Genomic DNA, 14,452 nt, shown 5'->3' on the forward strand with positions numbered 1-14,452 from the left:
CATAAAGGCATCTAGTTTGAGGATTTGTGTTGGCAAAATAGGTAAATGCGTTTATATTTTAAACATTGGTTCATCAACTGGACTTTTTATTTGGTTGAAACCCTACCTAAAGCCCTTTCCAACATTTCAGAATGCATCTAAAAGTTTATGCGATAAATATGTCATGTGAACTGGAGCCCAGTCAGTTGAGATGGTGGCCTCTCGAAGTTTGGGGAAATATCATATGATGAGGATATTTGTGGAAAAGTTAGAGCAGAACCGTACCAGGACAGAAGGAATCATCAACCCAAATCTATGTAATGATGATTCTGTAGGCAGGAAGAGCTTTATTTGGCAGCAATATCTCATTTTGTTAATTCTCAAGCGTAACCATCCTTAGCTGCATAGACCCACTTCTTACAGGTCTAGTGCACAGGCTCCTGCACATGTGTGAAAACAGAAGAATACATAGAATCATAGAACCTTAGAGTTGGAAGGGACCCCAAGGGTCATCTAGTCCAACCCCCTCCAATGCAGGAATCTCAGCTAAAGCATCCATAACAGATGACCATCCAACCTCTGCTTAAAAACCTCCAAGGAAGGAGAGTCCAACACTTCTCGTGGGAGTCTGCTCCACTGCTGAACAGCTCTTACTGTCAAGTTTCCCCCCGAATGTTTAGTCGGAATCTCCTTTCTTGCACCTTGAAGCCTAAACATACCCAGCTCCTTCAAGCGCTCCCCATAAGGCTTAGTTTCCAGACCCTTGATCATCTTGGTTGCCCTCCTCTGCACATGTTCCAGCTAGTCAACACCCTCCTTAAAATGTGGTGCCCAGAACTGGAAACAGCATTCCAAGTGTGGTCTGACTAAGGCAGAAGAGAATGGTACTATTACTTCCCTTGATCTGGACACTATACTCCTGTTGATGCAGGCTAGGATAGCTTATGTTTTTTGCTGCTGCACCACACAGTTGACTCATGTTAAGCTTGTGGTCCACCCAAACCCCTAGATCCTTTTCAAATGCACTGCTAGTAAGCCAGGTGGCCTCCACTGATAGGGTTGCCATGCTGTTCTACAACTGTACCGATACAGAGAAAGGTAGAAAGAAGCTGTTTGGCAAGAGGAAACCTGCAGAAATAACTCCGCGAATGCAGGTTGCTATCAAGCAGTGTGGAAAGAGAACGGTCTGCTAGGATGGTCAAGTCTGTGGCCAGAGACAGTATAGAAGGCCAGCTCTTCTTCTCCCCAAAACTGGGGTTGGCATAAGATTGATGGTGGACTGGGTGAAGTCCTCTGGTTTATAATCCCTGAAGCTTCTCAAACTTGTCATACGCTGATCTCTTGAGCTTACGCGAAAGGATAACACAAGTCCAGAAGGGCTCCACTGATTCTTCTGAGGAGGGAGAGCGCTCTACCAATCTGAAAAGTAAGCCCCGCCCCCTGCCATTCCCCAAATCATAGAATCCTAGAGTTGGAAGAGACCACAAGGGCCATCCAGTCCAACTCCCTGCCAAGCAGGAAACACCATCAAAGCATTCCTGACAGATGGCTGTCAAGCCTCCGCTTAAAGACCTCCAAAGAAGGAGACTTCACCACACTCCTTGGCAGCATATTCCACTGTCGAACAGCTCTCACTGTCAGGAAGTTCTTCCTAATGTTTAGGTGGAATCTTCTTTCTTGTAGTTTGAATCCATTGCCCCGTGTCTGCTTCTCTGGAGCAGCAGAAAACAACCTTTCACCCTCCTCTATATGACATCCTTTTATATATTTGAACATGGCTATCATATCACCCATTAACCTTCTCTTCTCCAGGCTAAACATACCCAGCTCCCTAAGCCGTTCCTCATAAGGCATCGTTTCCAGGCCTTTGACCATTTTGGTTGCCCTCTTCTGGACACATTCCAGCTTGTCAGTATCCTTCTTGAACTGTGGTGCCCAGAACTGGACACAGTATTCCAGGTGAGGTCTGACCAGAGCGGAATACAGTGGTACTATTACTTCCCTTGATCTAGACGCTATACTCCTATTGATGCAGCCCAGAATTGCATTGGCTTTTTTAGCTGCTGCATCACACTGTTGACTCATGTCAAGTTTGTGGTCTACCAAGACTCCTAGATCCTTTTCACATGTACTGCTCTCAAGCCAGATGTCACCCATCCTGTATTTGTGCCTTTCATTTTTTTTGCCCAAGTGTAGTACTTTGCATTTCTCCCCGTTAAAATTCATCTTGTTTGCTCTGGCCCAGTTCTCTAATCTGTTAATCGTTGAGCTTTTCTCCCCATCCTCATTTTGATTTGTTTTTCTCCCGCTCCCCCAGCTCACTGAAGTTTGCTGGAAAAGTTCTGTTTGGGATTTTTGTCTCAGGACTATATGATCAATGGAAGTTACAAGGCTGGTTCAAAAGTAGCCCTTCTAGCATTCCAAATGGCAGTTTGGGCGCTGTATGGTGCCTCTGTGTTTGTGCACGGACATTTTGCACTTATATGTGTGGACTAGAGACAAGGTGCATCCGTGCACTCATTTGGTGGTGGATTTATTTTCTAGAGACCTGGAAGCTAAATCACGAAGTCTGGCAAGGACTGCAGCAGTTCGCACTGTTGCACCAGAACATAACGGCTGGGACAAGTTTGATAACACCAGCCCCATGCAGGTGTTCAAACTCATGCATTGATTCAATGCACGAGGTGGGAGTAGGACTGCCCCCACTAGGCAGTAGCCCGCTGCAGCGCACCCCACCATTTCTGTGTTGACATGGACATGTGCAAAAAAGAGCCTTCACATGTACAGCTGCATGCATGAAGGCTTATGTGCAATCAGGAACCCCACTAAAACCAAGTTCCCCATCGTGTGGAGGCCTTTGCATGTATCACACTACATGTGACACCTTTTTTTGTAGACAATAGGCAGGTTATTGTAGCACACACCTTTAGAAACAGGCCTACCTGTGGCCCAGCTCACACCCAATATTTAAAAAATACTTTCTAGTTTCAGAAAACAGAACATCTTTAGGTATTTGGTCAAAACTAGAAATTTGCCAAATTTACTCTTGCAACACCACAGCAAAACCTTTGTACAAGGCAGCCTCTTACTCCACCGTCACTTCAGATTCCTCCATCTTCTGCATCGTGAAATAGTGTGAAATGTTTGAAAACATGCATGTACAGCTGAGGAATATATTAACATGTTTAAAAGCTTTTTTTCCAAGTTTTTCAATTCATTTCATTTTCTATCTCGGGTGTATAAAGCACAGAGTTTACATTTAGAAGTCACGGGTCTCTTTCATTATGCTAGTATTTTCAAGAATGTATTATTCAATGAAATGGAGTGGAATACAACTAGAACAAAAGTCCAGGATCTATTTTCCATTGCAGTTTTGACACTTGTGTGCTTGGTCTCATGCGTCAGATATACACTGAGCATGTGCATGCATGCACACACTAATTTATCCATGCACCTATGCATACTTCTCCAACTGCACATCACACATTCCCACCCATCATTTACCCATGTGTCCACGCACATGCACATCTTGATCTCTCCCCACCCAATATCTTCTGCTGGACAGACTCAAGCTGTGCCCCCATCAATTGGTGCACAATTATGGTGCCAACGCCTGCCACCCAAATGCAGACAGCACCCTGCTCCAGCTGCTGTCACTATGGTTTGCATTGCCACCCCCACTGATGATGGCAAGCTGCTGGCGTGCTTGCCACTGGAGACACATGGCTCTGCTTGCAAACACCCCTTGCTGCCACCATAATACTCCACTTCCTCCTATCTTTCCAGACCAAGTGGGTAGGGATGAGGTAATGCAATGGTAACAACAGTGGGGGCAAGTTGAGAAATGATTTGGTGGAGGAATGCAGTGTCCCTTCATCTTCACTTCCATTTCTGGTTGGGACGGGCCCATGTCAGCTTTGGCATGTGGTCCAGAGAATTATTAGTGAGTCCAGAGGCTTGGAGATGGGGTCTTTGGCCAACCCAAAGAATTTGGGTCAGAAGCAGAGGTCTGGCAAAACGGTTGACTAGGGCATAAGGGCCAACCTGTCTCCGACTGATGCCACGAGACTGAGCTTTTCTGCGATATGTGTCCTTTACATATTTCTCTGCGTTTCTGTGTGGAAGAAAGATCTCCGAATAGGGGATAGAAAAGGGGAGCACCTGTTTTACATTATGTTTTTATTTCCGTTATATGAGGGCATGCAGTTTTGTCAAGTAAGATTGCCAAGTACGTGCAAAGTCCCCCTTCTAACCCCTGAAAGAAGTTGCTCAAACAAAGGCATAGAAGCGGTGTGTCCAAAGCCACGTTCAAATTGTGTTTGTAGTCACTTCACTCAGCTTTCCGCAGTGCACCCAAGTAAATGGAAATTGCAGACACCCTTACGACGCTTTTGTGCAATCATATGCACTAGGACAGCTCACACATGCACGCAAACAGCAAAAAACTTTTCTGGTTTGTCGTCTGCCTTTGCACCCTCCATTTCTGGGAATCAGCAAAGAAGGTACCGTATTTTTCGCTCCATAGGGTGCACCTCGTTTTTAGAGGAGGAAACAAGAAAAAAAAATATTTTTCTGGTTTTCCTCTTCTAAAAAGCCCCTTTTCTTTTGAGGATCAGCTAAATTTTTTGCAGCTTTTTTTGGAAAGGGGTAAAAACAAAACTCATTTTGCAAAGGGGGAAAACCAAAGAGGAAAAGCTCTGTTTTTATGGGGTTCAACTCACATTTCTGCAGCTTCTAAAGGAAAGGGAGCCTTTTCTACAGTTTCCAGACAGATAATCTAATCAGCCAGTCACATGTCCTGGGGAAACAAACAACCTCCCTCTGCAGCACATTCAACAAAGGAGGGCGGGGCTGAAAGGGAGCCGGGACTCTTATCTCTCTCTCAATCTCTTGCTGATCAGCTGCTGAGCGGGGTCCTTTCAACACTCCCTTTTCTCTGTGTAAAATAAAAAGCATGATCCTCTTTTGGCCCCTGGGCAATTCAGCTCCAGGGACCACCATTCGCTCCATAAGACGCACAGATATTTCCCCTTACTTTTTAGGAGGAAAAAAGTGCGTCTTATGGAGCAAAAAATACGGTGAAATTTTCTTCAGGCCAGTAAAATGCTTCCGATACACACTCACTAGCTCTTCTGGAGCTTGGACAAAATGAAGCACCTTTGTTACGCAAGTTTCCCTAATGGGAAAACCATTAGATGTTCAAGGAAAGTAATACTCTTCAAAGGTGGCTTGTGTCTGGTTTGTTGTTATCATTGCAACCAAACTTATACATGAGCATTTTGCTTTCTCGTGCACATGTCTTTAAAGCCTGGTTTTGTGTGGTGTCTAAGACAGAAAACTTATAAACAGCCCTCTGTCCTAAGCACCCTTACTAAGCAGCTAGTCACACTGAACGCAGCAGGACTTACTTCTGAGTCAATACGCTTTGGAGCGTGTTGCAATTTTTCTTTTCATTGCCTTTCACGACCAATAACTCCCTAGCGTCTTTTAACAAAAATGCTGTGAAAGTATTCATAATGTAATATATCTGTAAGATTCCTAGTGTTACACAGAGGTCCTGCAAACAGAATGACTTAAATCTTGAGGCCATTAAATCGTTTGCTTGTTTTTATTTAGAATGTGTCCAACACAATTCTCCAGTTGGGTTCCGCGTTTCAAACTCACCCTTTGTATTCTTAGGAACATTATATGAAGTCTTAAAAACTTGTTTGATAGAAGAGGGAATGTGAATTCTTAGTGACCCTGCTGGACATTTATATGTTAACTGATTCTCTTTGACATGGGACTCAAAAGTACTTATCTATTATGTTGGGTGGGCAGGGAAATCCAGACATACAAATAATCACAGAAATGCCTTAGGTCTTAGAAATCTGGCTTTGCTTTTGTACTTGGGCCATCATTTCGAACCTAATACCATACACTTAAGCTTAACTCTTCTGCATTTTGTCTAACTTTTTTGTTCAACCGTTGCAGAAGCGGACAGGTAAATACCCTGTTCCCAAAGTAGCTTGTCCTATTGGGAAGAGAAAAACCATTTGGCCCCTCAACAGCCCCTTGACTTGGGTTCATCTGGTGTCAGAGCCTTCACATGATCACATTGGTTTTATTGGTGAACAACAGCACACCACAATATCACCATAGCTAGCACATTTTGACCAACTGGGTGCTTTTTTTTTTTTTTGAACACTAGAGCTTGTGTCTTTGCTAGAATTTGTTTTTTTTTTTATGAATCAAAGGTCATATTACAGAGCACAAATGAGGTCTAGAATTTAGCCACAGCAGACCACAGCTCCACAGGAAAAAAACAAAACCAAAAACACATCTTCAAGTTAGGTTGACCTGCTTGAAAACATAAGATTAAAAACAGCACAGCAAACATGGATCTGCAATGCACTGCTTCCTTATTTAAATATTAACTGCTTCATTTTACATGGAAATGAACTAAGCAAAGATGGATGGAGTTTCCAGAATCGGCCGGCTGGTGTTGCTGTGCCATGGGGGGGACGGGGGGCGGAGGACGCAGGCGACAAGTGTGGCTCAGATGGAAGAACGGGGGGGGGGGGGAGAGAAGGGGGCAAGTGATACAATCTCAACATCTGCGCTAAAGTGACTTGTTAATGATCGACCGACCATTCGCCAGTTTCAAAATATAATCTTATACAGCATTTCCCCTCCCTCCCTCCCTCTGTAAACAGATCTGTTCATAAATAATTTGGACGTCTCCGTGACATTCATGATATCTAACAGAAGCTGAAGTAGAAAAAAGGATGGATGTGGTATACAGCATTGAGGAAATGTCAAAAGAGTACTTCATCGTTGTCGTGTTGTTTTGTTTAGCGTCTGATGAGTGGGGTTGCAAGCAGCATCAGCCATCAGACACGGGGGGAGTGACCCAGCCGTATTTTTCGTGGGTCTTCACCAAGCTCTTAAAAGTTGCTTCGGCTTCCTTGCGGCTGAAGGACTTTTTTGATTTCCCGGCTTTTCTGCAGATGCGTCCCTGTGTGAAAGAAAACAAAGTGGGGGGGGGGGAGAGAGAAGAAAGGTTTGTTCAGCACCCCAATGCAGATGCAAGCATTAAAGAAATCCCTCCTAGCCAGGGGCGTTCCTAGCCCCTTGGCTGCCCGGGGCGGGAAGCCAAGAGACCCCCCTGGGGGCGGGGGCATTGTGGCGCATGCGTGCATCATGACGCACGCACACGTGGTGACGCCCCGCCCCCGGGGGATGCCAGGCAGGGGCTTTGGGAGCCTCGGCGGGCTGCAAAGAGCCCCGAAGCCGCAGCCTGGCACCCCTTTGTGCTACAGCAGCGGCTTCGGGACTCTTTGCTGCCCGCAGAGGCTACCAAAGCCCCCGCCTGGGCCCCCTTGGGGGAGCGCAAGTGGGGCAGGGAGAGGGGCGGGTCAGCGAATAGGGGTGTCACCCCTCTTCGCTGGCCCGCCCCTCTCCTTGCCCCGGCTCCGCAAGCCAGCCAGCGGTGTGAAAAGCCGCTGGAGGGCGGGGGCTATTTTCGGCGCTGCCGGGGCAGAGCCGCAGGGGCGGCCAGCGAGGGGGGTGACACCCCGACTCACTAGCGGCCCCTGTGGCTCCACCCCGGCAGTGCCGAAAATAGCCTAAAAAGAATTTTAAATTTTTTTTAAAAAAGTTTTTAAAAAGCCCAGTGGGTGGGGCCGCCCCCGATGTGTCACCCCCAGCAGGGGCGCTGCCCGCCCCCCCGCCCCCCGCGACGCCCCTGCTCCTAGCAACACGAATTCATCATCCCTCTTCAGTAAGAACATATCCATGGGCTCTCACAGATGTGTGGGTCAAGCTCCCTTCCTGGATGACAATGCATGATTTGGCCACAACTCCAGCTAAGGCATGACTGTGATGTGCACAGGAGACAATTCCTGATTGATCAGAGTCCGCGGCCTCATGGAAGTAGTCCTGTCACATCTGTCTGCATCTAGACTGAGTTTCACCCCTTGTTGCTTAGGGGGCATGGCTGACATGCACACCAGCATCTAAGGAATGGGGCTGTAGGCGGGCACATTGCAGACAGATCCTTCACACAATCGGTACCTATGGGTACCTGATGCCTGAACCGGGCTATGGTGTTCCTACGTATTTATGCGCTACTAGTGCTTTAAACCCGTTAAATTAACGGGCGCTAGAACATACTGTATGTGGTGAAACATTTTTAAAAACAGACTGCTCGCCCGCCGCCACTTCTAACGGCCGCTGCCACTTAGAAGTACGTCCACGCGAGCGCGCACCCGCCGCGTGCCCACGCACACACATGAAAGCGGGAGCTGGAGGCTGGCCAAAGCAGCCGCTGATATAAGAAAGAGATAGCTCTGCTTTTGGAAGGTCAGGATCATTCTAAACTCTAAGGAGGTTCCATCGCTGGAATCTCAATAACAGTCATTGCTGCACTGGCCATTACCATGGCAATTGCAGTTTACAAAATCCGGCACGTCTCAATCCCACGGCAGCTCGGGAGAAGGAGGGAGGCGGACTCACGTGGTGGAGGTAAGGCATGGGGGAGAGGGCTCCTCAGACCCGTGTGAGGGTGGGAAAGGCGCCAAGGAAAAGCGCGGGCTCCCGGCTCTCCTCGGGGGACCCGCCGCTTCCGCCAAACCCAGCCCAGCTCCTTTGGGCTGAGGCAACGTGGCTGCTTCGCCTGTGAGTTTCCGGGCGGAGGAAAGAAAGAAAGAAAGACGAAACCACCGAGAGGGCGGAGAGAGGGAGGAGGAAGAGGAGGCGGATGCCGCTCAGGTGCCTCTGCTTGCCCGCCTCCACCCCTCGAAACAGCCGCCGCTGCCGCCACCTCTTTCCCCAGCCTTTGCCGCCCCTCCTCAAAACAACGCCTCACATGCGCGCCCGGCTGGTTGTCCTCCCCGGCCAGGTGCCCTCTCCCCCCCCCAATAAGTTTCCTTTCTCTGTCACACACACAATAACGCGAGAGCCGCAAGCCAGCTCTGCGCATAGCGTCCCTGTTGCCCTAGCAACATCGGGAACACGCGCAGAGCGTCTCTGCGTTCCAAGTCCCAACGGCTGTCCGTGGGGCACATGCGCAGTAGTGCAATCCCACGGACACAGGGAACTGGACGCAGAGACACTTGCACTTTATTAGTGTAGATTGTTATAGATGAGTGAAGCATCACATTAAAGCACAGAATATGCAAACTTTTAAAAAAGCGGATTATGCCCCTAAAAATTAGTTAATCTTGACAAACAAAAAGCAACGATCCTTAAGTAAATGCAGACTGCAATTTAGATTTGAAGGATTTCAAGCAGCCATCCATATTCCTAAAACAAGGACCTTTTTGTTGCCAAGCTGTGGGAAAGTCTAGAGCAGCCATCTAGACTGTTTTGGGACTACAACTCCCATCATCCCTAGCTGACAGGACCAGTGGTCAGGGATGATGGGAACTGTAGTCCCCAAACAGCCAGAGGGCCGAGTTTGGGGGTGCCTGGTCTAGAGAGAGAGGACCCCCTCTTTCCATAACAGAACATGGCAATGGTATAATATACTTTTTTGTAACGTGAGTATGTGTATCAGAAGAAGAGTGTGCTATGTAATACTGGAGAAGTAGCAAATGTCTATTATTCCAGGTTTACATATCAGGAATCGGATACATATATATCAGTATCCCCGCACAGAAAATGAAACCAAAGCCGCCATTCATAAATTGCTTAGTTGTGTGTTTTTTTGGACACAAACATTAGCACTCACAAATTAAAACGTAGTATGCGAAGTGGCCCTAACAGACTCAGCACACCTGTTGTGCCGAAGCAGTCAAAGCAGCATTTAATTACCTCACAAACGAACAAATTTTTATTATCTTGGTAAACAAAAAACAAGGGGCGTTTCTGATTTTACTTCCAGGCTGAAATGTTTTGCAGAAGACCCTCATTCTTCAACTATGAAGGTGAAATCTGGCAATAAAGATTTTGAAGCCATGACGAAAGCCCGATTCCCCCCTCCCATTCTCCCCCAGTAACGAGAAATAAAATAGAAATGTTAGGGGCAAATTGAAATATATGTGGCAGTTATTTTCTTACCAGTTCTAAACTGAATTTATAAAATGAATTATGGAAAGGTGAGAAAAGCCTGCAGCCTCAGACCAGGGGCCCCTCAAATCCAGTATCCTGTTCCCACAGTGATGAACCAAATGCTTGTGAGAAGCCCCACAGCATGTCAGCAGTTTCCCCATTTTGACAGGGTAAAGTGCAGGTGAACAAAAAAAAAATTAAATCCTGTCTTAAAAGCATTTTCTCTAAAGGAGAAAACAGTTCATTTTTTACTTTTTTTAATCCTCAAGTCCATTGTTCCCCCACTGAAAAAATAAAAAAAACTGTTTAAACTCCTCCTCCAATTTTCCTTAGGCCTACACATCTGTATTCCTTGATTTCCTTTTGTCCTGCCCCCCCCTACTGAAAAAATAAAAAACTGTTTAAACTCCTCCTCCAATTTTCCTTAGGCCTACACATCTGTATTCCTTGATTTCCTTTTGTCCTGCTCCCATCCATCCATCCAATCTATCTTGGTTCTGCCCATGGAAGGGACACAACCTCCTTCCTCCTGCGAAAAGCTACAGGGAACCAGGCAGAGGGCCTTCTCGGTGGTGGCTCCTGTCCCGTGGAACGCCCTCCCATCAGATGTCAAGGAAATAAACAACTGTCTGACTTTCAGAGGACATCTGAAGGCAGCCCTATATAGGGATTTTTTCAATGCCTGATGTTTTATTGCATTATTATTATTATTATTATTATTATTATTCTGTCGGAAGCCACCCAGAGTGGCTGGGGGAACTCAGCCAGATGGGCAGGGTATAAACAAATAAACAAATAAATATTATTACAGTCTGGGTGTGTGTGTGAAAAGTGTTAGAACACAATCACCTCTTTTGCCCTCTCTGCACTTGAAGGTGGATCCCAGATCAAGGGAAAAGGAGGCATCTTCAATTATTGTGTTGCCTTCCTCAAGCTTTGGGCTTTCTTGCTTGAAAATAGTCAAATGGAAGGTGCTGCGATGTGAACATTTTTTTAAAAAAATTAAAATAACAGTAGCAGCCCCAAAGCTCTCATTCTGGCAGGGGAGAATTTTGGACATTAGAAAAGAACTGAGTGAATTCGCCACTCCATTCCCCTGCAGGCATATGGGTTGTTTTTTATTTTATTTTATTTTATTTTATCCTCCACTAAATGGGAGACTTAATGTAAAAGGCTGCCCAGATTTGGAGGGACGCCTGAAGAGGCTTCTGTCCTTTGCATCTCCTTTGCTTCCGACAGCCTCAACAGGCAAACTAAGGGCACAGTCCTAATTCTGTATCCACTGCAATGAGCAAGCTCAATCGGTTGTGCATTTAAAAAAAAATGTTTTATTTATTGCTTCTGAACACTTTTGCTATGTTGCAGTTAGAGATGTGAAGGCCTGGAAAACACCCCCAGAAAAATGGAAAAAAATAAAAAATAGATTATGGAATGTTTTATTTTAACACGATGAATAAAATATTTTAAGATAAGGGGTTCAAATATTTTATAATTCATTTCTAAAAAATATGTATGGTATATCAGATTATTCTAATTTCTGTGAGGACAAGCAAGTCCTAGGTTACAAACCAAACTCTCCAATGCAAGAACAAGATACATTTCTTCCTTTAGGAGGTGCTGTTGTCACCAGACAAGAAAATGGTTTCAGTTTTGTTTTTGCATGCGTGTGGTATGCATTGGTTCTGTTCCTCTTCACTAGGCCTCAAAGCACTGGAAGAAAATATAGAGCAACAAAAAGGGCCTGGAAGTATATACTTAATTACAGCTCAGAAAATGATTCTGATTAAATTTCATGCCCATTCATCGAAACTTAGTCCCACTTCCTTCTTCAGTTCTTTTTATGAGAATGTTTTTTTAAATACTGTGGAGAGGAAATATGAATAATTGTTACTTCTGGATTTTAAAAAATCGTTTTGTGGAGTTTTTTTTATGTTCCACATAAACTAGTAAACAGTTCAGGAGATTGTTGCTCATTTTGTTACAAATACAAATAAATATTATTTTTTAAAGTAAATTCTGTTTGTAATACTGGGTAATTGTTTGGATACACTATATTTTTAATATGCTAGTTGTGATAATTTTATGCCCATTAAAATTGTCCATAGTTATATTTTATGTTTCTAAAGTAACAGAATGACTTTCAATCTGGAAAAGAAAAAAGAAGTGCTAATGTAGCATTTTTTTCAATTTGCCCGAAAATTTCTGTTCTCCCCCCCCCATGGGTTTTTTTTCCGAGCTTCTAAATTTCCAGAAATTTTACATCTCTAGTTGCAGTTATCTGTTCTCTTTGTGTTGTAAGCTATCTTACCGTGCTCTATTCCAGTCATTCTCAAAGGATGTGGCAGGAAGATTCAAGGACAATCAAAGGAACACTTCAGTGTAGTATAGTATCTGTCTGTCTGTCTGTCTGTCTGTCTGTCTGTCTGTCTGTCTATCTATCTATCTATCTATCTATCTATCTATCTATCTATCTATCTATCTATCTATCTAAAGCCAGTGTGGTTAAGAGCGATAGTCTCGTAATCTGGTGAACCGGGTTCGCGTCTCCGCTCCTCCACATGCAGCTGCTGGGTGACCTTGGGCTAGTCACACTTCTCTGAAGTCTCTCGGCCCCACTCACCTCACAGAGTGTTTGTTGTGGGGGAGGAAGGGAAAGGAGAATGTTAGCCGCTTTGAGACTCCTTCGGGTAGTGATGAAGCGGGGTATCAAATCCAAACTTCTTCTGTCTGTCTGTCTGTCTGTCTGTCTGTCTGTCTGTCTGTCTATCATTTACATGCACACAATTTTTTTTTGCAGAATATGGATACCGGTAGATGTATTTTCCAAAAAAAATCTGACAAATATGAAAGAAAGATCATGAAAGAGAAAGGTTTTTGTGTGTTAACAAGGATATGAGTTTTTTTGTTTCAAATTAGACATAATATAAATGAGAATAATAATAAGAAATGAGAATAAGAAGAATAAGAAGGCTGATCGCCAAAGAATTGGTGCTTTTGAATTATGGTGCTGGAGGAGACTCTTGAGAGCCCCATGGACTGCAAGAAGATCAAACCTATCCATTCTTAAAGAAATCAGCCCTGAGTGCTCACTAGAAGGACAGATCCTGAACTTGAGGCTCCAGTACTTTGGCCACCTCACGAGAAGAGAAGACTCCCTAGAAAAGACCCTGATGTTGGGAAAGATGGAGGGCAAAAGGAGAAGGGGACGACAGAGGATGAGATGGTTGGACAGTGTTCTCGAAGCTACTAACATGAGTTTGGCCAAACTGCGGGAAGCAGTGAAAGATAGGCGTGCCTGGCGTGCTCTGGTCCGTGGGGTCACGAAGAGTCGGACACGACTAAACGACTAAACAACAACAATAAATGAGAATAGCCAGCAACAGCAAGCTCTTACCTCTCATTGAGTTTATGTAGTACATATATAAGAGGCTCATTTATAATTCTGTTTTGAGAAGGATTCATGTTCTGACGTAGCTGCATTATTTTATATTTTATGGATGACCCATGTTCCCATTATAAAGTACCTGTAGCTGTGTTCTATGTGATAAATCAAGCGCACCCAGGCAGTGCTGTCAAGTATCCCTTATTCTCCCTTATTTTAAGGATTCTCCCTTATTTTAAGCAGTTTCCCGCTGCTCTCCCTTATTTTTTATTTCCCTTAAATTTCCTGTTTTTAATGGAAGCAGCTCCTCCCCTGCTGGCCAGGGACTGGGTGGGAAGACCTCGCCTACTTGGAGAGAAAAGCCTCAGCCCTCAAAGCAAGTGGGAGCCATTTCCCGTGCTTACAGGGGGGTGTATTCCTCCCCCTGCATCAGCCCCTATCCACTGCCGCCAAGCCCCTCAGCCGGCCAGTAGGGTTAGCTGGAGGGTGGAGCCTGGCTGCCTTTGAGCAGCTGCTGCTTCCTGTCCTGTTTTGATGGGATCAGACAAGAAGACAATGGGGCTCCATTGCGCGGAGCACATGGCTGCCCTCCTCTTTGCTCCGCTCCGAGCCCGAGCCCGCTTGGAGTTTACATTGCTGCTCCGCCCACTTTTGCTTCTGGCTCCGCCCACCACTGACATGTGACTGTCCCTGGGATAGGTGAGACTGCTGATCCCTTATTTTCAAATCTGAAACTTGACAGCTATGCACCCAGGAGTTGTTTTCTTTTTGTTTTCCAATGTTTTCTCGGTGTGGTGTGGGCAAATTTTTATTCTGAAAGTGCAGCCCATAGAGAACAAGTCTGAGGACCACTGGTCTACTCCAACTGCTGGGGCTGGCAAGGCAAAACACCCCACGCAGGTGGACAAGAAATGGGGGGGAACTCTTGCGACAAAGTATGACCACTGCAGGCTCCACTCAACCCAACTTTCTGTGCTGCATGTGAATACTGTGCTCTTGTCCTTGAAGTAGCAGGGAATAGGAAAGGCATTCATCCCCACATGCAGAGATTCACATAGC

The 14,452-nt window shown here is 45.4% G+C and overlaps 1 protein-coding gene across 1 annotated transcript in view; it reads right to left on the minus strand.

The window, feature by feature from the left end:
- Positions 1–6,515: 6,515 nt before the first annotated feature.
- Positions 6,516–14,452, minus strand: part of UBE2QL1 (ubiquitin conjugating enzyme E2 Q family like 1) — a 28,421-nt gene continuing 20,484 nt past the window's right edge. Inside the window, exon 2 of the mRNA XM_033154309.1 lies at positions 6,516–6,976. Within this exon, the coding sequence (XP_033010200.1) occupies positions 6,845–6,976 (132 nt within the window). The 3' untranslated portion in view covers positions 6,516–6,844. The remainder of the gene's footprint in view (positions 6,977–14,452) is intronic.

This window comes from Lacerta agilis, chromosome 7, assembly GCF_009819535.1.
Source record: "Lacerta agilis isolate rLacAgi1 chromosome 7, rLacAgi1.pri, whole genome shotgun sequence".
Lineage (NCBI taxonomy): Eukaryota > Metazoa > Chordata > Lepidosauria > Squamata > Lacertidae > Lacerta > Lacerta agilis.